Raw genomic sequence first — 24626 nt, 5'->3', positions numbered from 1 at the left:
ATGTTTGTAGAGACTCTTTCACTTGAATGCATTTCAGATTCCTGAACAGTGCTAACTGGCTTAGATACACAAGAAGACAAGTAAAACTGCTGTAAAGTGGACTATTCTGTTGCTCATAAAATAGTAATATCTATTAAAGCCTCTGATTTCTGTCAAACAAATTCTTTTCTCTTTCAGTCGAAAAATGATTTTAATCTGTATTTCAAATACTTTGTCTGATGAAGTTTGCGATTTCCGCAAGTACTTAAACTTTGATAACAATGTTTAATGTGCTGTCTAAATTCTGGGTATATTCAAGATTAGTTGTCATTATTATTTTGAACCTGCTGATGAAAAATGTGAGAAATAGCAAAGAATTCTGTTTCTCCTATAATACTTTCTGAGATGAATTTCACTTAGATCTACCCTTATTCCAAGTAAAAAACATATTTTACAGTTTTGTAATTGGTAATGCAAAGTAGTGAAAATTTAAATGAAAGCAGTTTTGTCACACTTGGAGACTGGTAAAAATCATAGCCAAACATGTTATCTGCTCTCATTCTCAGACTTAACACCGTGCTTTTGTCAAGGCTACAAGTAAGCAGAGGTGATACATCTCTAGAAAATGTTTTAATTTTTTTTTTGATGTCTTAATAACATATCTCAGTATGGCTGCTTAGTACAGTATAACTGACCCTACAGCTCTTACCAAAATAATTTTGTTTCAATTTTTTCAGCTCTTTTTAATTGTGTTTATAAGGAGGTAGCTGATGGGTTGATGATGAAGCGTAGTTTGACGTGATTCTGATTGTCCAGTTTTATGGAAACTGTTATGTAACACTTTGTTTAAATTACTTCAGTTACTTCATGCCAGCCCAAGACTGCGAAATAGGCACTTCAACTGTAAAGCAATAAAGCTAGTTTCAGAATCAAAGCCACAAGATAAAGCAGGGAACCACCTCCTAGTCTCTGGCATGATTATGTTTGTAATATAACCATATAAGCATTTCCTTTTATGTTGATATTTGGATGAAATTAAGCTTTTTTTGTCTTTGCTATTTTAGCCATGTCCCTCAGGGGCCCGTGATTTTCGAGAAAAGCAATGTGCGGATTTTGACAATATGCCTTTCCGGGGAAAGTATTATAACTGGAAACCCTACACTGGAGGTAATGGTTAGCTTTGCAAAAATGTTATCATAAGTGAAGTCTTCAAATTATATAAAGGCTATATAGAGAGTAATGTTTGTAAATAGAATGTTTTGATTAAAATATAATGACCTAAGTTTGCTAAGCTTGTACTTTTGTCAATTGCTGAAAATGTTGCAGAAGAGCCATCTGTATTCTGGTAGAGTTTTATTTTACTTTGAAGGGGAGTGAGCATTGTTGTCGGGACTCCGCTTTAAAAATATGAAGCCCTTCTCCACCTACAGTTGCAATAGAATTAGAGATTCCATAGGTGATCTGTAAGTGCCTTTCATGCTACAGTGATGAGTTCAGTATAAAAAAATCTTGCTGTAAGTTTTCCTTAAGTTCAGAATATCAGGAAAAGGAGAAAGAAGTAAAGGCATTTGTAAGAGTCCCTAAAGAGTACTTCAATAGCAGCCTTCCAGTACCTGAAGCAGGCCTGCAAGAAAGCTGGAGAGGGACTTTTTACAAGGACATGTAGGGATAGGACGAGGGGTAACAGTTTTATACTGGAAGAGGGTAGATTTAGATGAGATATTAGGAAGAAAGTCTTTACTGTGAGGGTGGTGAGACACTGGAACATATTGCCCAGAGAAGCTGTGGATGCCCCCTCCCTGTCAGTGTTCAAGGCCAGGCTGGATGGGGCTTTGAGCAACCTGGTCTAGTGGAAGGTGTCCCTGCCCATGGCAAAGGGGTTGGAAGTAGAAGATCTTTAAGGTCCCTTCCAACCCATACCATTCTGTGATTCTATGAATTATAAATAATTGCACTGTGCAATAAAAGGGTATTTTGCAGCAGGAAGAGGGATGTGATTTCTTTTGCTTTTTCAGATAGTTTGATCAAGTTTAGTTATGCTTCTGTCATTGTTCAAAGTTTGTAGGTTGCCCTTTTATTGTTTTGTTTTTTCCTGTTCTAAACTCTGAGTAAGTCCATGTTCCCCCTTGTGTTTTTGTATTTTATTGACTTGAATGGTTTTACTCTTAGTTTTTTAGATTAAAAGCCTAAAAAGGGTTATTGTGTTCATTTTGTCTGAGCTGTAGTGTAATTCAATAGGACTAAATTCCTAACTGAAATAGTCTGATCTTGGTTTTGAAATTTACCCTGATATACTTCTAGTACTACATTATTTTGTTATTCTTGTTTGTCATATGGTGAAGTGGTATCCTTTGTTTTAAATTGTTCAATAATCATTAGGGTTGTATTAACATAATGGAATCGTTATGGAACCAGCCAACCTTGCCATATCTTACTATGCGAAATAATCTTTTTTGCAAGAAAGAAGAGCCAAGTAGAGAAATCAATAAAGGGAAGTTAAATAAAGTTGTATACATTATCTGTCAGGTATGAGATAAGATTATGAATTTCAGATCTGCTTATGCATATATATTTTTAACTAATTGTTAACTTTTCAAGATTCCTGTTGGTTTTTTTTTTCATTCATTTTTGTTGTCCAGGTGGGGTTAAACCATGTGCATTAAACTGCTTGGCTGAAGGTTATAATTTTTACACTGAACGTGCTCCTGCAGTAATAGATGGGACTCAGTGCAATGCTGATTCACTGGATATCTGTATCAATGGAGAATGCAAGGTTACAAATGTTTTATAAAGTACTTATGGATTACTTTGTTGTGTCTGCTTTCTCCTACATTTAATTACAGTACTTGTTTATTACTTATATGAAACGGAAGTGTTGACAAGTCGTTAATGAAAGAGTAAGATTGAGACAAAAAGATAAAAAAGGTATTCAGTAAATTAGAGAAATCTTTTTAATTTCAGTAGCTTCTCACAGACATTCATAGAATCCTTCATTTTGTCTTTTTTTGTTTGTTTTGTGGTTTCTGTTGACGAATCGGTGTAAAGGGCAACAGGAGATGAACAGATTCCTTGCACTGTTCCAAAGCCTGTTCCATCATTCCAATTAGAACACTCTGGCTGAAAAACCGTAAATGTGAACATATTAATCTGTTTCTCTCTAACTAGTTTGTCCCATTGCAAACAATTCCGCTGTTAATTTATTTGAAACAGAAAGTTGTCACTATTGCTCTGTAGTTCTAGGATAAAGTGCGTAATGATGCAAGTATTTGCCATTTACTAAAAATCTGATTATCTTGTAAGATTCCTATAGAACTGCATTACATGAATTTGAATAGAATTGGAGGTCTGTGCCATATTTTTGGTTATATACATCCCACTGCTTCTTCAGTTTAGCAAAGCATTTAATTATGTACTTAAGTATAGACATCTGAACAGTGCTGGTGACTCGAAAAATTATTTGATTTCACTGAAACCACTGACATAACTAAAGCTTAACCTGATGCTTAAGTTCTTTGCTAATTTGAGGGCTGAAGATGTATGTTTATCAAATAACATGATGAGATCAAAAGCATTTGCCATGTATTAGTAAACCAACAAAGAAAAAAGCACAAGAAATATCCTGTGGAATTCTGGTGTATTTTGTACATAAGAAGATTTTAGTAGTTTTGAGAAGTCTTTTAAAACTAATAATCATACTAAATCTCAAGTTGAGGATGAGCTATGTAATAAAGTTGGGCCTCTGTCTTCTTGGTGAATCAGAAATCGAAATGTAAATGGTTAGAATAATACTATTTTGTCAATAATTTAAGGTGTTTTAACTTCTCTTATGACCTATGTATGGCCTGTTTACAAGACGGTAGATAACATTGCTAGACAGTAAACAAAGTTATGTAGCTGCCTCCTTTTTTGTGTAACTCCTGGAAAAAATTGGCAAGCTGCAATGTTCATTCTGTTTACATCCTGCTTGTTCTTTCTCTCTTTTTTTTTTAAGGATCCATAGGATTGAATCAATAAGTTATAGAGACTTAATTATTGTTCACTGTACGTAGATTTCTCAAGTAGTTAATCAGAAATGTAATGTACTTTTTATGATCAGTTATAGATACCTCTTTTTTCCAAAGGCTTTTGAATCTTATCTAATACAGCATGTAATTCAGCCTTTCAATATAGTTTCATTCTGCGTTCATTCTTACATTGAAGTCATTTACACTTTATATTCAAACTTATGAAAATAATTGCAAGTTTTGCCTGGAGGATGCGGAAGTAAGGTCTATGAAGCTGTAAATGCCTTTGGGAACAATAATGCTATTTATGCTGCATAAATATTTAAGAAACACACAGCAAATGTTTACCTTAACAAAGCAATATAGATGGAACACAGCTGTTGTAATATTAAATAAAAACATCACTAATAATTTATTGATAACTGTAATAATGACATTGTTTGTAAAATGCTGGGAGATCCCTCCCTGAAAGGCACAGTAGAAATACAAAGTACTTATTAGTCAAGATCTGGTAGCAAACCAAAATGTGGATTGTTCTCCTTTTTTATTTTCTTTCTCTGGTAAGTGGAAACCCACTTATGGTAACAACTATCAAAACCAGAGTAGATGAAAAGAAGAGCTGAGTATCTCAAACTTGAGATAAACACTTCAAAAAAACTATGAAGATAATGGTGCAAGACCATCATCCTGTTAAAATATTTGCTTTTATCTGTTCTTAGCATGTAGGTTGTGATAATATTTTGGGATCTGATGCTAAGGAAGATAGATGCCGTGTTTGTGGAGGAGATGGGAGTACATGTGAAGCCATTGAAGGTTTATTTAATGATTCATTGCCCAGAGGAGGTATGCATGTATATGTCCATTCTATTGCACAATGCATTTAGATGACTCTTTAGCAGATAACAGTGCTGCATTGATTTCCAACATGGCATTGCTGCTGGTCATTCACTTTGACTCCTTTTGCCCCATTGTTCCCTTCTCCTGTATAAGTTTGGATTTATGTCAAATACAACAATATGTTTCATTACTGAATACTTGGTTCTCATGGTCCCTAATGCACTTAAAAAGAGGTGGGTGGGGGCTTTTAAATTATTATTTAGTTATAGTGATATAGTAAGAGTAATATGTATGATTTTAATGTGTATGGTAGAATATGATCTTTCATAGAATCATAGAATCATTTAGGTTGGAAAAGACCTTTAAGATCATCAAGCCCCAACCATTAACCTAGCATTGCCAAGTCCACCACTAAACCATGTCCCTAAGCGCCACATCTACACGTCTTTTAAATACGTCCAGGAATGGTGACTCCACCACATCCCTGAGCAGCCTGTTCCAATGCTTGATAACCCGTTCAGTGAAGAAATTTTTCCCAATATCCATTCTAAACCACCCCTGGCACACCTTGAGGCTGTTTCCTCTCATCCCATCGCTCGTTACTTGGGAGAAGAGACTGACCCCCACCTGGCTACAGCTTCCTTTCAAGTAGTTGTAGAGAGTGGTAAGGTCTCCGCTCAGCCTCCTTTTCTCCAGACTGAACAATCCCAGTTCCCTCAGCTGCTCCTCATACGACTTGTACTCTAGACCCTTCACCAGCTTTGTTGCCCTTCTTTGGACACGCATGTATTTAGTCATACATGAAATTTTAGAATAGAAAGAATCCAGAAATACCGCTTAAGTTTATCGTATTAAGAATTCAGGAAATGTATATGGGCAGTTATTTTAAAGCTTAGGTCAAAAAAGACTATATTAGTGTTGCAATCCTAGTGTTACCAGTTTTGGGCTCCCGAATACAGGAAAAAGATTTATGCACTGGAGTGAGTTCAGTTCAGTGAGAGACCACTAAGACTAGGGTCTGAAGCACTTGCCCCTCTGTGAGGAGAACTGAGATAACTGGGCTTATTTAACCTCGAGAAGAGCAGGTTTGTGGGGACCTAGTATCAGCTTTCCAGTACCTATGAGGAGGATGTGGAGGAGACAGAGCCAGGCTTTTCAAAGTGTGAGTACATGGTGGGAGAAGGGAGAATGGCTATAAATTGAAACAAGACAGGTGCTGACCTAATGGAAGGAAGAACTTCTTCCCCAGGAGGATAGTCCAGCAGTGGATCAGGTTGCCCAGAAAGGTTGTACAGTTTCCGTCTTTGGAGTTTTTCAAGACTCGGCAGGATAAAGCACTGAGTAACTTGATCCGATTTCCTAGCTGACCATGCTTGTAGCAGCAAGCAGACTAAATGACTGTGTGAGGTCTGCTCCAATGTGAATTATACTATGATCCTAAGGTATTTTTACATGTTAATTACTTGTGATACACTATTGAAAATACTTTATTAGCACTTTAAAAAAGTAATTCCTGGCTACATGGTAAGTTCTTGCTATCACTTTCATATTTTTGTATAAAATTTAAACTCTTTATATCACGTGGAAGAAAATATTCAAGTACATTTGAATCCCATATCTCTTACTAATTTTTAGTAGTAAGTAATTTATTAATGGTTAGTTTCATGACTAATACTGATTAATGTAAACATCAACAAATAAAATTTACCTTTGTCTTATAGGCTATATGGAAGTGATTCAAATTCCACGAGGTTCTGTGCACATTGAAATAAGAGAAGTGGCAATGTCAAAGAACTACATTGGTAAGAGCATAGCTTAAATATCAGACTGTGATTAAGTCAGAGTCTATGTTGTGATTTGAAGGTACATTTTCTAGTTTGGCCAAACCATATACGTAGTAGAAGCAGCAGAGGGAATTGTTAGCTGTTAATACTAGGTTGTGATCAGGCAGTTGCAGCAGTTGGTTAGGATGTATTCTCTTGAAAGGAGCTGATGAAATACTTATCCACTCAGTGCAAAATCAGGTCAACTTCTCTATAGTTCTCGTGTCAGACTTGAGCTGAAGTGGATGAGGAGCACCCAAATGATCTACCATCCCACTGTGAGGTAGTGTTTTCCATCTGGGAAGCCTCTGATCTTGGGGGATTATACTGATTTAAAACATGATTTTATTCTTGGAATGATTGTTCATCAACAGCCATAGTTACTTAAATGCTAACAATACTGTCTCCTTACCTTAAGGCAATTTAATGTATTAATTCCACAGCGTTTTTCTATTGCTGCGTTGTAGCGATTAGATGCCATCCCGGTTTTATAGATAAGGAAAATGAGGTGCAGAAAAACTAGGTGCTTAATTGAGAACATTCAGGAAGCCTGCTGTAAAGCACAGAATTAAATTCAAATTCCCAAATTATTATTCCTTTCTTTAAAGACTGTGTTAAATTTACTTTCTTTTTTTTTTTTAATACTGATATGTACAAATCTGACTTTGTCGAACTCAAGACAACATGCATTTCTGGAAGTCTCTGTACTCTGATTTGCATAGCAGTCAGTTCACAGTAGTGCAAGAATACCCATTTCTTAGTCGAAAATAGATTAGAGAGCTGAGTGGTTGTACAGCAAACTAACAGATTAGCACAACCAAAAGCTATTACCTGTTTAGGCTGAACAGCAGCTGATGAGACTACTTTTGCCAGTCTGTACTCCATGTTGATATATATAACACTGATATGTTGGAAAGGATTATGATGCCTGTAAGTGTGAGTTAGAAGGGCAATTATCCTCCTAGGTATGTTAATTCCTAAATTGATTATATTGATAATAATGGTACCTTTTACTGTTGGATGCCTACTTTTCTTTCTGCCTGCCACATCCTTCTGTAATTCAGCAGATAATCAGTCTCCTTCCATTCTGCTGGAGTGATAACACCGCTACTCCAGCAGTAGAGTACTTATTATTCTTTCAGCATCACACTCCCCGTGGCCACTCCTCCATGTCAAAATATACTGCGAATAAGGTTGCACATATATCCTATGCTGACATTTCAAACGGAGGGGGCTGGAGAGAGGCATACAATGCATCATATCGTGGTCATTTTCTGCTAAGCACTATTCCATGGGCAGCTGAGAACCAGAATGAAGAAGATAACTCTTAGCTACTACAATTAAGTTTGTTATTCCTCTGTTCTATAAGCAGAGGAAAGTGATCTGGAAAAGAGTTTAGATTGGCACCATCTGTAGAAAATGAATGAAAAATGTAAATTTTTTGGCTTAAATGAAAAATACAGATAACTTCATTGGTATTTAATCTGGCCACAGATCTAAAAACGTAAAGTGGTACATAAACACTTTTTTAATGTGGTTGTCACAATTTCAAGGGGTTTCCTGAGTTTCAGGTTCTCTCCTCACTACCTTGCTTCATGCCACAGAAGCCCTGACTACACAAATAGGGTATTCCTCTCCTTCACTAGATTGTTGTGTTTCTGACTTTCAAAGGTGCCGTTATATCCTAATGAAAGATAATCTTACTAAGTCACAGGGGCCATTTCATTTTGTGATGGGATGTTTTGTTCTGTGAGTGTGAACCAGATCACTTAGGATCACAAATTTCTGGGGAAAGGAAGGCTTCTAATTTGTCTGCTTCCTTAAAAGAACTATACAAGCACAATGTTTGTTAAGAATGAGTTTATTATGTTAAAATACATACCTCAAGGGTATTGTTTTATGGGTGTTTCTTTAGTGGCAGTGTCAACTTCACAGCTCCTTCCCTGTCTTTGTGGAGTTCCCTCTGCTGTTCCAGAACAGCTGTTTGTGTGGCCACGCCATGAACCAGATTAGAGAACTGATTCAGCTGAAAATAGCCATTTACACATATTGCTATATTTTGTTTAATTTGCACTGCTGGCAAATGTGTGACCACAGTCTAAGAAATCAATTTCTCCATTTGGAAGCATACAAAAAAGGAAAAAATAAACCCCTCTTCCTCTGTAGCTTTCACACTGGCTTCAAAGTTTCTTTGTTAATTTCAATTAGCAGGATTTCAAACTAACTTGCAACATCCCATGGTTCCTTAAACTAAGATCCAGTTCTTTTGCAAGCCATGGACTCAGCCTTAGGCTGGAGTTACACATTTGGTGACTCGATTAGCTCAGTCAGCACCTGTCTTCCCTTCCTCTGTCTCTGGCTGATCATTTCTGCACCAATATGGCTCCTAGTGTTGTGACAGCAAAAGCACATTTCTGCAGCTGCATAAATAAATGAGTATTTTAAACTCATCTGTCCAACAAATAATCCAGCAACAACAAAATTGCCTGTTTTCAGAGCTGCTGAAAAAAACGTGCGTCCAGTAATGCTGTTCTCTTTCCTTAAATGCCTTGATCCAGGGTGACATCTTCCCTTGTATTCCACTTACGCAACAGGGTGTTGTGTGCTAATTTTCTGTGGGCTTCCTGCATTCTCAAGTTCTCATAAATTATTTAATTAGGACATTAATTTGTTCCCTCTGTCTTATATGCTAATAGCATTATGCCACTGCATCATCATTGTCTTGTAATTATATTATTGGAATGCTATTCACAATTTTGTGGCCTTCACCTATGCATAACAACTGACATTAGGTAGATCTATTTACAGAATACAAATGCATTTTTCTTTGGCAGTCAGACAGGTAAAAGATGAACTGCTTTGCTTCTGAATATACATTAGTTTAAGTGTATATAACATACATACAATTGATAGCATATAATTTCAGAATTATTAATTATGTGAACATGTATAAGAACGTTTGTTCTCTTGTGCTCATTTATATTTCTCATTTGTTGTTGTTCATATGTCTCAAGTAATATAAATAAAGAATTCACTTCATTATTTGATCTTAGTAGATACTAGGCATACAGACAAGAAAATGTCTGGGATTGAGTGGAACAGTAAGAGAGACCTTAATATGTCTCAGTAGCTTTGAGAGACCCTGCGATTGTCTTTTAATTATGCTAGATTTTGTAAAAGCAGAATGGATAGAAATTTTGGCTATGTGGTAATAGGGCCACTGATAAAACAAAATACTGATGTTCAGCTGTAACACAGTTATTTCATGTACCTGCATAAAACAGATGAATAGTGAAGTACTGTTCCTTTCTTTTCAGTACAGTACTGCTTGCAATTCATCTTGTTCTCCTATACTCAATTTTTTTACCATCTCCTTCTTGTACTACAAAACCTATATACGCAATAAGGAATCTGAACTACTTTGAGAATTCTGGATGAGTGAATGTCAGAGCTAGTTTCTTCACTCGAAGCACATGAGTGTTTCAGAAGTAAATCAGGGAAGTCAATGGAATAAGATTTATGGTATGGAAAGACATTCCTTTTCAGACCTTACGGTGCTGATGGAAATAGTTACTAATCCCTGCTGTATATGGCTGTCACCAACATAACATTACTGCCTCTCCAACTATCTCCTGCTCATATGAATGCTCTCTGATCCGTTTTAGAAAATTTGAGCATCATTGAGACATTTTCCCTAACTGTTTAAGGTAAACCATCTGTCCACACAGATGTAGTCGAGAATAAAATTTGATTGTAAGTTGTCTTACTCCTTATGATTGTGATGTGAGTTTGTTCCCTATCTAGTAAAGTCAGTTATCTGTCTCAACAAAAAATGACATGCCCGTTTGATCATGTATTTCCAACCATTATTTTGCCTTTAAGAACATGTTTTATTTAAAATAAATAGGAATGCTGAATAACTTGGTAATCTTCACCTTAAGTCAAGAAGTCAATATCTAATTAACAGAACATTCACCTTAAGATACAAAGTCAGTTTCATATTTAGAAACTTAATCTAATATTATTGATAAAATATCAAATATAAATACCTGAATAATATGTGCTTGTCCAGCCTAATTGGTTGGTTAGCTAAGAAATTTATGTTTTATCTACAGTACTTTTATGGTTTAAGGATATAAATTAAGAATAATAAAATATCTTATCAGATTAAGTAGCTAGTATTTAGGTTTGCAGTAGAAATATCTTGGATTTATGCTTTAAGAAGGAAAAAAAAACAGTGGACAAAGGCAACAAAACAAGAGCTGATAGGCACCATACCTCAGTCTCAATGTTCCTTCTCTTTTTTCCTTGCACATTATCTGAGATACCTATCCCATGCCCCAACTTCTTAATGTAAAGATTAGATTCATAATTGAGTATACATTTGAGACTTGCATATACCTTATGTAGAACAGCATACATTGCACATGGGCTCGGTTTTAAAGTTGAAGATGTATTGCAAATTGCATGAGGCTTTCTGTTTTGTTCCATATAGCATCTGCATGTTGAAATCTGCAGAGTATACCTGCACATTCAAGATTATTGCAGAGACAGTATTGTCAAGCTGCATGAGGGATATTTTGACCAGGGCTAAAGAGGCTTTATATTGCTTGAAAAAATAGTGATATTGAGCTGAAGCTCACATACTTCTAACAAATTAGTAGATTAATTTACAGCGGCTTCTCCATTATAAATGCTGCTTCCAATTTTTAGGTGGCTTGTATTTTTTTTTAAGCTTTAAAAACTGAAGAGGATGACTACTATATTAATGGTGCCTGGACTATTGACTGGCCAAGAAAGTTTGATGTTGCTGGAACAGCTTTCCATTACAAGAGACCAACAGATGAACCAGAGTCTTTGGAAGCACTAGGCCCTACTTCAGAAAATCTCATAGTCATGGTAAAGTTATAAATAATGTATATCTGAATTTGAAATATGTATTTGTGTTCTGAGAAAACACAAGGCCATGAATGAAATCAAAATAGGTTGTGTTTTCAAGAAGTATACAGCTTGCTGAGCTGGGACTTTGCATTTGTGTCTTAACACAGCTTTCTTACCTTTCAAAACCGACTGGCAAACGTCATGATGAAACAGGGATAAAGTCAGAATAGCCCCAGAAAAACTCACAGAAAATGCCCCATCTCTGTTAAATGTGGTTTTAAGCCTGGCCTGAGTGTGAAGTGTATTCTTACCACAGCAAGAGTATCATGATTTGACCTGTGTTAATGTATGTTGCTGTGAGGTACATTGCTCTGAACAGATTGTACAAAATATGAGAATGCAACAGAAGATGTGACCAGGATCCTGATGCCCTGTCTCTGACAGCAGGCAATAGTGAGCCTACTGTTGCGCTACTGTGGTTCAGAGGAGTATAAGGACAAGGCAATACTTGCCCAGTATATTGTCAGCTGCCACATTTGCAGTGCAAGGATTGCTTGAGCCAGACGGGAGATTTTTGTGTATAGAATTATTATTGCCTGGATATTCACGTTTTAGGCAGCGTTTACAAACATCCAAATCCTGTTTTTTCTGTTGCAGGTATGGATAAGCTAGAGTCATAGAATCATAGAATGTTTTGGGTTGGAAGGAATCTTAAAGATCATCTAGTTCCAACCCCATTGCCGTGGGCGGGGACATCTTTCTGCTAGACCAGGTTACTCAAGGCCCCATCCAACCTGGCCTTGAACACTGACAGGGAGAGTGCATCCACAAGTTCTCTAGGCAACCTGTTCCAGTATCTCACCACCCTCACAGTAAAGAATTTCTTCCTCGTATCTCATCTAAATCTACCCACTTTCAGTTTAAAACTGTTCCCCCTCATCCTATCACTACATGTCCTTGTAAAAAGTCCCTCTCCAGCTTTCTTATGTGCCTCCTTCAGGTACTGGAAGGATGCTATAAGGTCTTCCCGGAGCCTTCTCTTCTCCAGGCTGAACATGCCCAACTCTCTCAGCCTGTCTTCATAGGAGAGGTGCTCCAGCCCTCTGATCATCTTTGTGTCCCTCTTCTGGACTCGCCCCAACATGTCCATGTCCTTCTTATGTTGGGGGCCCCAGAGCTGGACGCAGTACTTCAGGTGGGGTCTCATGAGAGCAGAGTAGAGGGGGAGAAATCACCTCCCTTGACCTGCTGGTCATGCTTCTTCTAATGCAGCCCAGGATACAGTTGACTTTCTGGGCTGCAAGCGCACATTGCTGGCTCATGTTGAGCTTCTCGTCAACCATCACACCCAAGTCCTTCTCCTCAGGGCTGCTCTCAATCCATTCTCTGTCAAGCCTATATTTGTGCTTGGGTTTGCCCTGACCCCCATGCAGGACCTTGCACTTGGCCTGTTGAACTTCATGTGGTTTGCACGGGCCCGGCTCTCAAGCCTGTCAAGGTCCCTCTGGATGGCATCCCTTCCCTCCAGCGTGTCGACCTCACCACAGAGCTTGGTGTCATCAGCAAACCTGCTGAGGGCGCACTCAATCCCACTGTCCATGTCACCGACAAAGATGTTAAACAGGACCAGTCCCAATACCGACCCCCGAGGAACGCCACTTGTCACTGGTGTCCACTTAGACATCGAGCCACTGACCACAACTATTTGAGTGTGACCATCCAGCCAATTCCTTATCCACTGAGTGGTCCATCCATCAAGTCCATGTGTCTCCAATTTAGAGACAAGGATGTCATGTGGGACAGTGTCAAATGCTTTGCAAAAGTCCAGGTAGACATCACTTGCTCTTCCCTTATCCACCAACGCTGTAACCCCATCACAGAAGGCCACCAAATTTGTCAGGCACACTTTGCCCTTAGTGAAGCCATGTTGGCTGTCACCAGTCTTCTCTCATTTTCCATGTGCCTTAGCATAGTTTCCAGGAGGATCTACTCCATGATCTTGCCAGGCAATGAGGTGAGGCTGACTGGCCTGTAGTTCCCTGGGTCTTCCTTTTTTCCCTTCTTGAAAATGAGGGTTATGTTTCCCCTTTTCCAGTCAGTGGGAACTTCACCAGACTGCCACGACTTCTCAAAAATGATGGATAGTGGTGTAGCAACTTCATCCACCAATTCCCTCAGGACCCATGGATGTACCTCATCAGGTCTCATGGACTTGTGCACCTTCAGGTTCCTTAGATGGTCTTGAACCTGATCTTCTACAATGGGCAGTTCTTCATTGTCCCAGTCCTTGCCTTTGCCTTCTGTGACTTGGGTGGCGTGGCTTGAGCACTTACTGGTGAAGTCTGAGGCAAAAAAGTCATTGAGTACCTCAGCCTTCTCCATATCCTGGGTAACCAGGTCTCCTGTTCCCTTCTGGAGAGGGCCTACATTTTCCCTAGTCTTCCTTTTCTTGCCAGCATACCTATAGAAGCTTTTCTTGTTGCTCTTGATGTCCCTGGCCAGATTTTATTCTATCAGGGCTTTAGCTTTCCTAACCTGATCCCTGGCTGCTTGGACAATTTCTCTGTATTCCTCCCATGCTACCTGCCCTTGCTTCCACCCTCTGTAGGCTTCCTTTTTCTGCCTGGTTTTGTCCAGGAGCTGCTTGTTCTTCCATGCAGCCTCCTGGCATTTTTGCATGACTTCCTTTCTGTTGGGATGCATCACTGCTGAGCCTGGAGTAGGTGGTCCTTGAATATTAACCAGCTTTCTTGGGCCCCTCTTCCCTCCAGGGATTTATCCCATGGTACTCTCCCAAGCAGGTCCCTGAAGAGGTCCAAGTCTGCTCTCCTGAAGTCAAGGGTAGTGAGCTTGCTGTGCACCCGCCTCGCTGCCCTATGGATCTTGAACTCCACCATTTCGTGGTCACTGCAGCCACGGCTGCCGCTGAGCTTCACATTCCCCACCAGCCCCTCCTTGTTGGTGAGAACAAGTCCATATAGAATGAGTTACACAATGATTATAGTGCCTTTTCTCATTCAGTCGGTGCCACTGACTTTCTTACTGAAAGTTCTCTGCTCTGTTATCCAATGGAGATGGGCAGATATGCCTCTGCAAAATATCAAAGAAGGTAGAAGGGGATGAGAAGTAGCTCTAAGGTGTGTCAGATAGCTGCATCTAACATGATACATATTATTAGCAACAGAAAGAAAAAGTCTGAGAGAGAGTCAAAGGCTAGTGTTGGACAGGTTGTATGTGGAAGTGCAGTTCAACTGTGAGGAAAGACAAAAACTCGTGATTGTGGCACTTCCATCTGTATCACCTGCAGTGATATGGCTGCAGCGAGAGTTTTGATATTCCTTTAAAGGAATCACAGGTGTGATTCCACCAAGCTAATGCTTTTGGTTATTGCATTAGGGGAAAACAATGACCTCAGCAACAGTCTGTTGCTGTTACTATTATTACTATTATTACAGTCACTAGAGGTGCAAAGAACGGCAGAGCTAGGTTCATAACTGCTATGTGAGTAGCTCCTCACAAGATTTCAGTGAGGACTGCTGCATGTTTGCACAGTAATGTCCTTAACCAACTTTGACCTCACATAATTATTCAGCTATTGAGTTAATTTCCATTAAGACATTAATTTTGTGAAAACGGGGTTTTTAGAACAATTATGTCAAGAATAAAGAACTGACAGAAGTTACAAAGTTGTGTTAAGGGGGAAAAAAAGACAAAGCTCACCATAGACAATAAAACTTTTCTTTTTTATATGTTTTAAAAGTTATTATTTTGGGAATACCTTAAAGAACTACTATGGCTTCCTTTATTACTGTTTTCCCTTCCACAGGACATAACACATACCTAGATTAAATGTCATTGTAGTTGCCCTCTACTTGCCTGTTTTAATGGTATAACCAGTTGTTTTCAACTACAGATTCTGCTACAGGAACAAAATTTGGGTATAAGGTATAAATTCAGTGTTCCCATCTCTCGTACTGGCAGTGGAGACAATGAAGTTGGCTTTGCATGGAATCATCTGCCTTGGTCAGAATGTTCTGCCACTTGTGCTGGAGGTAAGACACCAGGCAGTCAAGCTACAGGGTAAATTGAGTTGAAAGATACACTTTACTACATAATTATCTAGGTAACTAATTGAAAACATTTCTTTCAGACATGCCTCAAACCTTAATTCAGTGAAAGAACATTTATTTTATCACAATGGATTTTGTTGTTTTCAAGTACATTTATTATGTTCAGATGTTTTTGTTAAATACAGTGTATCTTGGCACAGTGTGTCTCTGCTGATGCTTCTTCTGAGATTCTTTTGAAGCTGGTATGTTTGCTTTTCACAGGAGCTTTCTTGATAAAGGACATCAGAAGTTTAAAGTAAGGAGATTAAAAACCAGAAGGCAAATAAGGCAACTGTAAATAAAGGGATGTGTCTTCATGTGTTTGTAGGTATGCTTCACATGATCCTAGTCAGCCCTCCTATTCTCCAGCCACCAAAGTTCAGGATGCATACTGGCAGCTCCTCTGTAGCAGATGATAACAACTGGATTATACTCCCCAGCCCATAGCAGTATCTGAGAATTGTTGCCCTTAGGCAGCAGTGGGGGATTTGTAGGTTGTCCCATGTGATTCATCATGGGTGCCTTTGCCCACAATTTACTATATTCCTAATCCTCCCTCTAGTGGCCACCAGTGCAATTCTTTACCTCTGACTGGGAGAGCAGGACAGTTGGCTTCCTTCAAAGCCAACACCATTGCTGCTGCAAGGACTGGTGAGTAGAAGTGCTGTGTGAACAGTATCTTTCTTCTCTCTGGAGACTGAATGCATCATCTCCCCAACATACCTCAGTTTCAGAAGATATGGAAGAGCACTTTAAATCCACCTCAGAATTGCAGTTTTCTACTGCACTGTGCACTGCCCATAGCAAGAGGAGGACACTATATTTTTTTAAAGAACGTTTGGACCAAATATTGGTCCTTCTCTTTTTTTTCTCGCTACTGGAGGTATTCATGTTTAGAACCATCTTGACTCATCTTTCTGCTGGAGCCTGCTGTGGCTGTTGCTAGTTGTTTGCTATTCAAGTACAGCTGTTTGCTTAACCATATGTAATACACAAATGACAGCACAAATTCTCTTCTGTGCTGCTAAATAGAGAAAGTCTTGAAACAAAATAGAGGAAGGTGCCAACTTTCTCCAATATTTTTATTGTTCATTTGTTGGAGGTGAGTCTGGTAGGAAAAGGAACATTTTAAAGAAGCAGTATAAAGAGGGAAGTGTCTAGCTCATAGCAAAAGACAGTTCCAAGTACCACAACCTTACAAGTACTGCCAAATCCTATTTTTATGGTGACAATGAGTTAATGATCTTTTTGAAGTCATGGGAAAACTCCCATTGATTTAGGTAGAGACAAGACTTTAGCCATGGATCTTCTGTCATGCAGGTCATTGTCATTTCACAGATTCGACACTGTACAATGGAAAAAATAAATGGCTCTGAAGGAGTAGGCACTTGTCTAGATTAAAACATTTTGACTTAATTAATTAACTTTTAAGGGAAGATTTGTGAATTCCTGAAAACTGCATACATTTATTAATTTGAAACTTTTTGGGGGAGGGGAGGGAGGATTTTCTTCAGTAGCTTATGGTGGCTAAACCAGGCACTTTTCTCTCCTTTCTTTCAGCTTAGTGTGAGGATATACTATGGACACTTACTTTCAGTGAGCTGTGTGCTCAGGGAATAAATATTTCATTGTAGCTGTAATTCATGTTAAAAACTGTATCTGCTTTCTCCATATGAGTATCTGCTCTTCCCCCCAGTTTATGAAACACTTTTCACTGTATGCCAAAAGAAGACACAGTTCTAAAAAGGACCTGAGTCAGGGAAAAAGAAAAGGGAGACAAAGGTTGTAGAGAAAAGTGGAAGATTTGGCTAATATAAATATGAAATGTTGAGAAAACTTAGAAATGAAACCACTGCGTGGCTTTGTTTATTTCTATAGGATTCATTATGAAGTCTGTTGTTGAAGTTGTATTTACTTGAACTCTGTCATTAGAAGAGACATTTTGCTCTACATCAAAGGATAACAAAGTATTAAACAGTTAAAGAATTGTTTAATAAGTAAAAAAGTAAAAAAAAAGAAAAAAGGGCAATAAGCATATGTGAGGAATATTAGTATGGAAATTACTTTTTATTTATGAGATTAAAAAATTATAGTGACTTTGAGACAGACTGTGAACTTAAAGGCATTAACATTTTCCTCCTCTTATTGTAATTGGTGTAGCTCACCTGTAGTGCATGGACTGATCAAGGTTTGATCATTTGATATTCCATCTTGATGCAGGAAAGCTCTAGATGATGTAGAGCCAGATATACTTTTATATCAAAGCATAGGCTTTATATTAAAGCTGTAGGCAAATCTAAATTCACAGAATCAACAGAATCACAGAATCAACCAGGTTGGAAGAGACCTCAGGGATCACCGAGTCCAACCGTTGCCCTGACACCACCCTGTCAGCTAGACCATGGCACTAAGTGCCATGTCCAGTCTTTTCTTAAACACATCCAGAGATGGTGACTCCACCACCTCCCTGGGCAGCCCATTCCAATGTCTAATAACCCTTTCTGAAAAGAAATTCTTCCTTATGTCCAACCTGAACCTCCCCTGGCGAAGCTTGAGGCTGTGTCCTCTTGTCCTATCGCTAGTTGCCTGGGAGAAGAGGCCAACTCCCACTTCACTACAACCTCCCTTCAGGTAGTTGTAGACTGCAATAAGGTCACCTCTGAGCCTCCTCTTCTCCAGGCTAAACAACCCCAGCTCCCTCAGCCGTTTCTCGTAGGTCAGACCCTCCAGACCCTTCACCAGCTTGGTCGCCCTCCTCTGGACTCGCTCCAACACCTCAACATCTTTCTTGAAGTGCAGGGCCCAGAAATGGACACAGTACTCAAGGCGCGGCCTCACCAGTGCCGAGTACAGAGGGACGATCACTTCCCTAGACCGGCTGGCTACACTATTCCTAATAGAGGCCAGGATGCCATTGGCCTTCTTGGCCACCTGGGCACACTGCTGGCTCATGTTTAGCCGGCTGTCGATCAGCACCCCCAGGTCTCTTTCCATCGGGCCGCTTTCTAAGCACTCTTCCCCGAGCCTGTAGCGCTGCATGGGGTTGTTGTGGCCAAAGTGTAAGACCCGGCACTTGTTCTTCTTGAACCTCATGCCGTTGGTCTCGGCCCATCTATCTAACCTGTCCAGATCCCTCTGTAGGGCCTTCCTACCCTCCAGCAGATCGACACTGCCACCCAGCTTGGTGTCATCTGCAAATTTACTGAGGGTGCACTCAATCCCTACGTCTAGATCATCTATAAAGATATTGAACAGCACCGGCCCCAGAACTGAGCCCTGGGGAACACCGCTAGTGACCGGCCACCAGCTGGACTTTGCCCCATTCACCACCACTCTCTGGGCTTGGCCATCCAGACAGTTTTTAACCCATCGAAGAGTCCAAATTCTAATCAATACATTTAACTTCTGTCCATCTCTGAACATGTCTGTATTTTAATGTTATGTCTTTTTGTCTAGGTGTATGTAACACTTAAAAAGCTGTCTTAAAAGAAGATCAAATTTGCAAGTATCTAGAAGCCAGGAAATGACAGAATTAAGGATGACTAATTTAAGACTATGAAGTCTTAAATTGTTTTCTGTAGTTGTGGCTGTACTGTGAAACAGGGACCATTCTCTGAGGCTGTCAGAGAATGTCACAGCCTAGCTCATGTCACTCCACACTACTTAAGTCTAGTTCTCTCTAAATCAAATGGACTGTATCTGCATTACATACCATTTGACCAAGTCTGTGACTCTTAAAATGTAGTTATTACTTGATATATGTTTTTTTAATTCAAAGAATCAAAAAAATAAAAGGTGAGAACTGCATTACAGCCCACCAAAGTGATGTTTCTGTATTGTGAACTTGAGGACATGTGTTGAATGTCATGAAGTAGAGCACAAAGGCTAGAGCAGCCTTTTGGCAGTGCAAAGTTTAAATAGTTTTGGAGTATTGTATATAGCATAAATGTCCAATCTTTGTGCAGTCCCTTCTTCATAGTATTTTGAGAGGAATCCACTGCATTCAGCTGTTCCTAGGGCTGCTTGTAGGCCTTGTCTTGGAGAAGGATAAATAGAGCAACCAGGAGCCAAGGAGCAACCTAGGAGCAATCTACAGTGTTTAATTAGATGGTAACGTGCTGTCTTTTCCACTGGACTTATATATTATGTTCATCTCTGCTGTGCTGATGAGTCACATCTGAACAGTAAAAGCGAGTTAACTTTTCAAACAGGACCTCTGTTCTAGAGCCTGTCTCAGTTTTGCAGAATAGGAAGAGCACAGTAAATGGAATGGTAGGAAGGAGGAGGAGGGTTTACTGCTTAACGACAGTTCAGTGTCATGCCAGAGCTCTGGATTCCATTCCTGTCTCTCTTGTGGTGGTCTCATGTGATACTGAGCAACTCAAGGAATACATTACAGTCTTATTTGCTAATTATCAGTTCATCATTACATGGATACCTCTCTGGAATGTCTGACCTCTGAAACATGCAATGAATTTCATCGTTGCATGAAGTGTGATTAAAGCAAAGTATTCTGAAAACTCAGCCAGGCACCTGAAATCAATGGACTCTTTACATGGCAGACATTATACCTCTTCTCCCCCGGTATTCTTCACAGAGTGGTCTGGGAGATAAATTGAAGTTTGTGGAACAAACAGTTACATGTTTAGATTGCCTCTAAAAAGCAGAAGAAAGTTAGTCTTTCTTTCATGAGAGATTGCAAACTCTGTATTTAGTAGTGTAATTCATGTTAAAGGAGAAAAGAACAAAATATTCCATAGTTTCTCTGCTAGTGAGCATCATATTTTGTACAGTGAACCAAGGAGAAATCAAGGCTCTGAAGTCTGAGGTTTATTTTGGTATTTTCTTAAGTTTTTCTAAAAATAGATTCTTCAGATTTACCAGGTAGTTAAAAAGGCTTGCCTGGTGACAGACAACACTTCTGTTTTCCTGGGTTCACGTACTCATATGTAGGATGAGAATATAATTTCATTAATTTTTAATATCTCTTAGTATTTGTTCTTATGCTTGGAAATCCAGAATTGCAGCTTTTCTTTTTGTACACTAGAACCAGTATTTTCTATTTTGAAAAACTTTTCTTTAAAATACAGAATTATAGTATCTGAGCTAGTTCTTCCTCTCTGGGAACATTATGTAGAACTGAGCTACATGTATTCTCCATATTAATTCCCTTTTTTTCCTGAAAGTTCATTGATAAGTACCTACCTGAGTCAAGAGTTTTCAGAAGGGAAGTTTGTTACTATCTCATACAGGTCTTTATAGCTGGTGGCAGATTTGGACAAGACTACAGTAAAGCAATACCCGAGAATACCAGAATGTACAGTGCAAATTTATCTATGCAGAGAAAGAGTGGGAGAGGAGAGAACACAAGGAATTCAGAAGGGATGAATGGATGAACAGTTTGCTGGAATTCAGAAAAAAATGATGACAACAATAGAAGATTTTCTTTAAGGACCTGATTACTTTATTCTTTAATGAGAAAGTCTGAGAAAGGGAAAACTAGAATACGTGGAAATAGGAAATAAACCAGTAAAATGAGGACTAGAAAGAGAAGAAGAAAGTGCTAAAATAGGAAAGGGTGATACATACCACTTACAGATCACAGAATTGTGGTTTATTTACTCTCACACCTGTCTTTCCTTGTATGTTATCTTGTAGCTTTCCAAGGGCAAGTGTATGACTTTGTCCAGATCCATAAGTATTCTTAATAAGGAAGAGAACTGCTGATGGTATTGTTTAAAAAAATCCAGCAAAGGAAAAAACCTTTCTGTATGTTTTTACTTTTGTTCATTTAAAAACAAACTCCAATAAGTGCCTACCCCCTTTTTTTAGTTTCTTCCATGCTTAGTAAATTCTAGCACGAAATGGCAACAAATGACAGCATTTATTATCTGGAATTTACCAGATATCCTAAGCATTGGTTTTGATTTCATTCATTCTATTAGAGTTCATCTCCAAATGAATTAAATGTCTTAGATATTCATGGGTTTTTTTATGAAATAGTCAGTCAGTATACTATTATAAGTAAATTGATTGCTGTCCAATTTTCTGTGCTGCTCATCACTTTTGTAGAGTGGTGCCTACTATGTTTTTCTTTCACGCCCTCAGATGAATTATGAAACTGTCTTTAGACAAATAAAACATAGTTGTCCTCACCAAGGAAAATGTAAGTTTGGCTCTGTGATGAACATCTTGTGATCTGATGAGTGAGCTCAGAAAGTATGTCTGGGTTAACCAGCATGCACTAGTTTTAGTGATGCAGGATTCACTATATATTGGTACTGGCATCTTTATAATTAACTGTTGCAATCACAAACCACGATTTTTGGGATTGCTTTTAAAAATAGATGTAACATTTACATGCCTGCAATTTTAATTTAAGAACAAAATGTGCTCCATGTAATTTAAAATTTGGCTGCTGAAAGTAATGCAGACTATTTGTGAATTAAAATCTGCAAAACATCTCAGTTGTCTGGAGATTATGGTCACTAAACCACTGGAGTTTTGTTTTCTATTAGAACTGCATTGACCAGTCATGAGGACATTTTATGTCTTTTATTATAAACTATAAATCTGTAGATTGAAACCCAAATGTTTCTGTCTAACTGCTTGTAATTATTCCCTCAAGAGTTTAAATGAACTTCTTTAGCTGTGCTTTTTAGATTATTTTAAGAGAGACCATATACTCAGGGAAGAGTTGATAATTTAAAAAGATTTTTTCAAGGCCCACAGGGCCTAACCAAGTTGTAGCTCTTGTCTGGGTAAAAACTGGACTTCTAGCTTTTTCCTTTTCTTTTTCTTGTCTTGAAGTTAGAATCTGAATTTTGTTTCTGAGATTTTATTTTAAATAACACTGTAATTAGAGAGCAATGATGTAAAGTTTTCATACTGTGTAGTAAGATGCTGCAGAACATTTTAAAACTGGTTTAATATATCTCCTGGCATGGATTAAAGATTCTTCATTGTGTGAGTGAATAATGGTGAATACTGTCTTATGAGTGATATGCTACCTGACCAACGTTCAATAAATAACACGTCTGACTCAAATTTTTTTGAAAACTGAGCACAATGGTACTTTGTGTTCATAGTACTTCAGAATACTTTCTTATTACACAGCTCCTCAGAAATGAATTTACTGAGGCTGCCAATTTTTAGCCAAAGCCTAGAAGGAAATGGGTCTGATGCCAGTAAGAAATTCAATGAAAACATAACATTAGTATCTATGCTATCCCATAAATATATTTGCAAGAATGGTATGCATCATTAAAATGCTTAATTCTAAAGTGTGTATAAATTATTATTTTTAAGCAATTATATTTGATGGAAGTAGCATTATGAAGGCAACAATCAGCCTATTTTATCAGCCACCAAGAGAATCAAGGTAGCTTGTGATAGGAAGGATAAATAATTTTTCATGAGTCAGAGATGAAAATAAATTCTATGCCAACTAGCTGCGCCATCTTACTAGCATTGCTGTTTGGCTAGACCTTTTAAATACTGTTTCTTGTCATGGTGAAATTTGAGTAGGAAATTGCAGAAGAGATACTCCTACTCAGGTTGTCAGATCTGATTTTAATTATTCTCGTCTGTTGGCAGTGTTTGCATAGATTACAGAATTTAAAGTGAATCATCTTGTCACAGCTTCTCAAATATTTAGATCTTCCACTTATTTGTCAAGAACCACAGGAAGATATGATAAAGGCGAGCCTAATCTGGTAAACATTTTTCTCTCTCTTTCATGCTACAATTGATATGTCTTTTCTCTACTAAAATAGTACTAAAGGAGTAGAGAACTGGAGAAAATAATCTCTCACTCTGTGTGTGTGTGTATGTATATATATATCAAAAAATATACAACATTGAACTACTAATTGGTTTGAAATTTTGAAGAAAAGTATAAGGATCTAGAAATAAGTGATAAATGGGGCAAAGTGTAGCATGATAGCTCTAGCCAGATATGTTTTAATATGTAACTTATTTTCTAGACCAAGGAAATGTAGTAAATTAATTGATGTAAGGCTTAAGGCTTTTGTTGTCACCTACACGTAAAAAGAATTAGAAAAGATTAGTAGACAAGAGGCATGCTTAAAATGTAAATTACTGGGTCAAAAAGCTTAGTTGGCTTCTTAAAGACCTTCCACATCACTCATGAGACTTCAGTTTTTCTTGTTCTGATGGCAGCATAAAAACTAGAAAGCGCTGATGAAATTTGCTGACAGTGCATCGCTAGGAGACATATGGGGAAGACTCGGATATGTTGTCATGATAAAGGCAGATTTGATTTTAGGATGTATTTATTTAAAAGTATTAATGACACCGGATAAGGCAGTAGTAAAATCCCTCTGGTGTACTGGCTAGAGTTTGTGTTGTGGCTGTAATAAACTCAGGTGTGAGCAGATGCACAGAAGTGTCATGAGGTTGACCAAAGGAATGGTGTGTCTAACAACACAGAGACTGCAAGAGGTGACTTGGTTAACACAATAAAGTTACTTAAACTGAAAGACTGTTTTGAATTTTAAAAATTAAATTGACAATAAATGCATCTAGAATGGAAATTGGAATGCTTATAGTGGTCACAGGTGTGAAGTTCAGAGAAGAAAAATGTACCTGGGCTTAAAGTGGAGCTTGATCAGTTTATGAAGAGGGTTACATAGAGTGGTTCCCAGCAATAGAAGGGTGTTGCTTCTAGTTGTATGTTCCAAGTTCCTGTGTTCTAAGGTTACTTAATTGCCCTTATAATGCAAGATCTCACTGAATTTCAGCTTTATATCATTTCATGTAATTGAAATATTAGGTGCTGAGGATGCTATAAATGGAACATCTTTATGTGAAGCTCTAAAATTTTTGATACCTAGTGGATGAATATCTGAAAGAGAGTATCTGTATGTTAACACAGTCAACCAACAGCTGTGAAGACATGTACTTCAGGCCCTTGAGGGTCCCCCAAGCTAATTATTTGAGTTGTTTGTCAATTCCACCTGGACCTAACTATC

The 24626-nt window shown here is 38.3% G+C and overlaps 1 protein-coding gene across 2 annotated transcripts in view; it reads left to right on the top strand.

Moving 5' to 3' along the window:
- Positions 1-24626, top strand: part of ADAMTS6 (ADAM metallopeptidase with thrombospondin type 1 motif 6) — a 187089-nt gene that overhangs the window by 136168 nt on the left and 26295 nt on the right. For both annotated transcript variants that reach the window (XM_068423111.1, XM_068423110.1), the window contains exons 14-19: positions 1044-1146; positions 2619-2752; positions 4703-4826; positions 6542-6622; positions 11379-11542; positions 15438-15576. In XM_068423111.1, the coding sequence (XP_068279212.1) occupies positions 1044-1146; positions 2619-2752; positions 4703-4826; positions 6542-6622; positions 11379-11542; positions 15438-15576 (745 nt within the window). The remainder of the gene's footprint in view (positions 1-1043; positions 1147-2618; positions 2753-4702; positions 4827-6541; positions 6623-11378; positions 11543-15437; positions 15577-24626) is intronic.

Source organism: Nyctibius grandis, chromosome Z (genome assembly GCF_013368605.1).
Source record: "Nyctibius grandis isolate bNycGra1 chromosome Z, bNycGra1.pri, whole genome shotgun sequence".
Taxonomy (NCBI): Eukaryota; Metazoa; Chordata; class Aves; order Nyctibiiformes; family Nyctibiidae; genus Nyctibius; species Nyctibius grandis.
The sequence above is the reverse complement of the archived record's forward strand: the minus strand, read 5'-3'. Positions and strand labels throughout refer to the sequence as shown.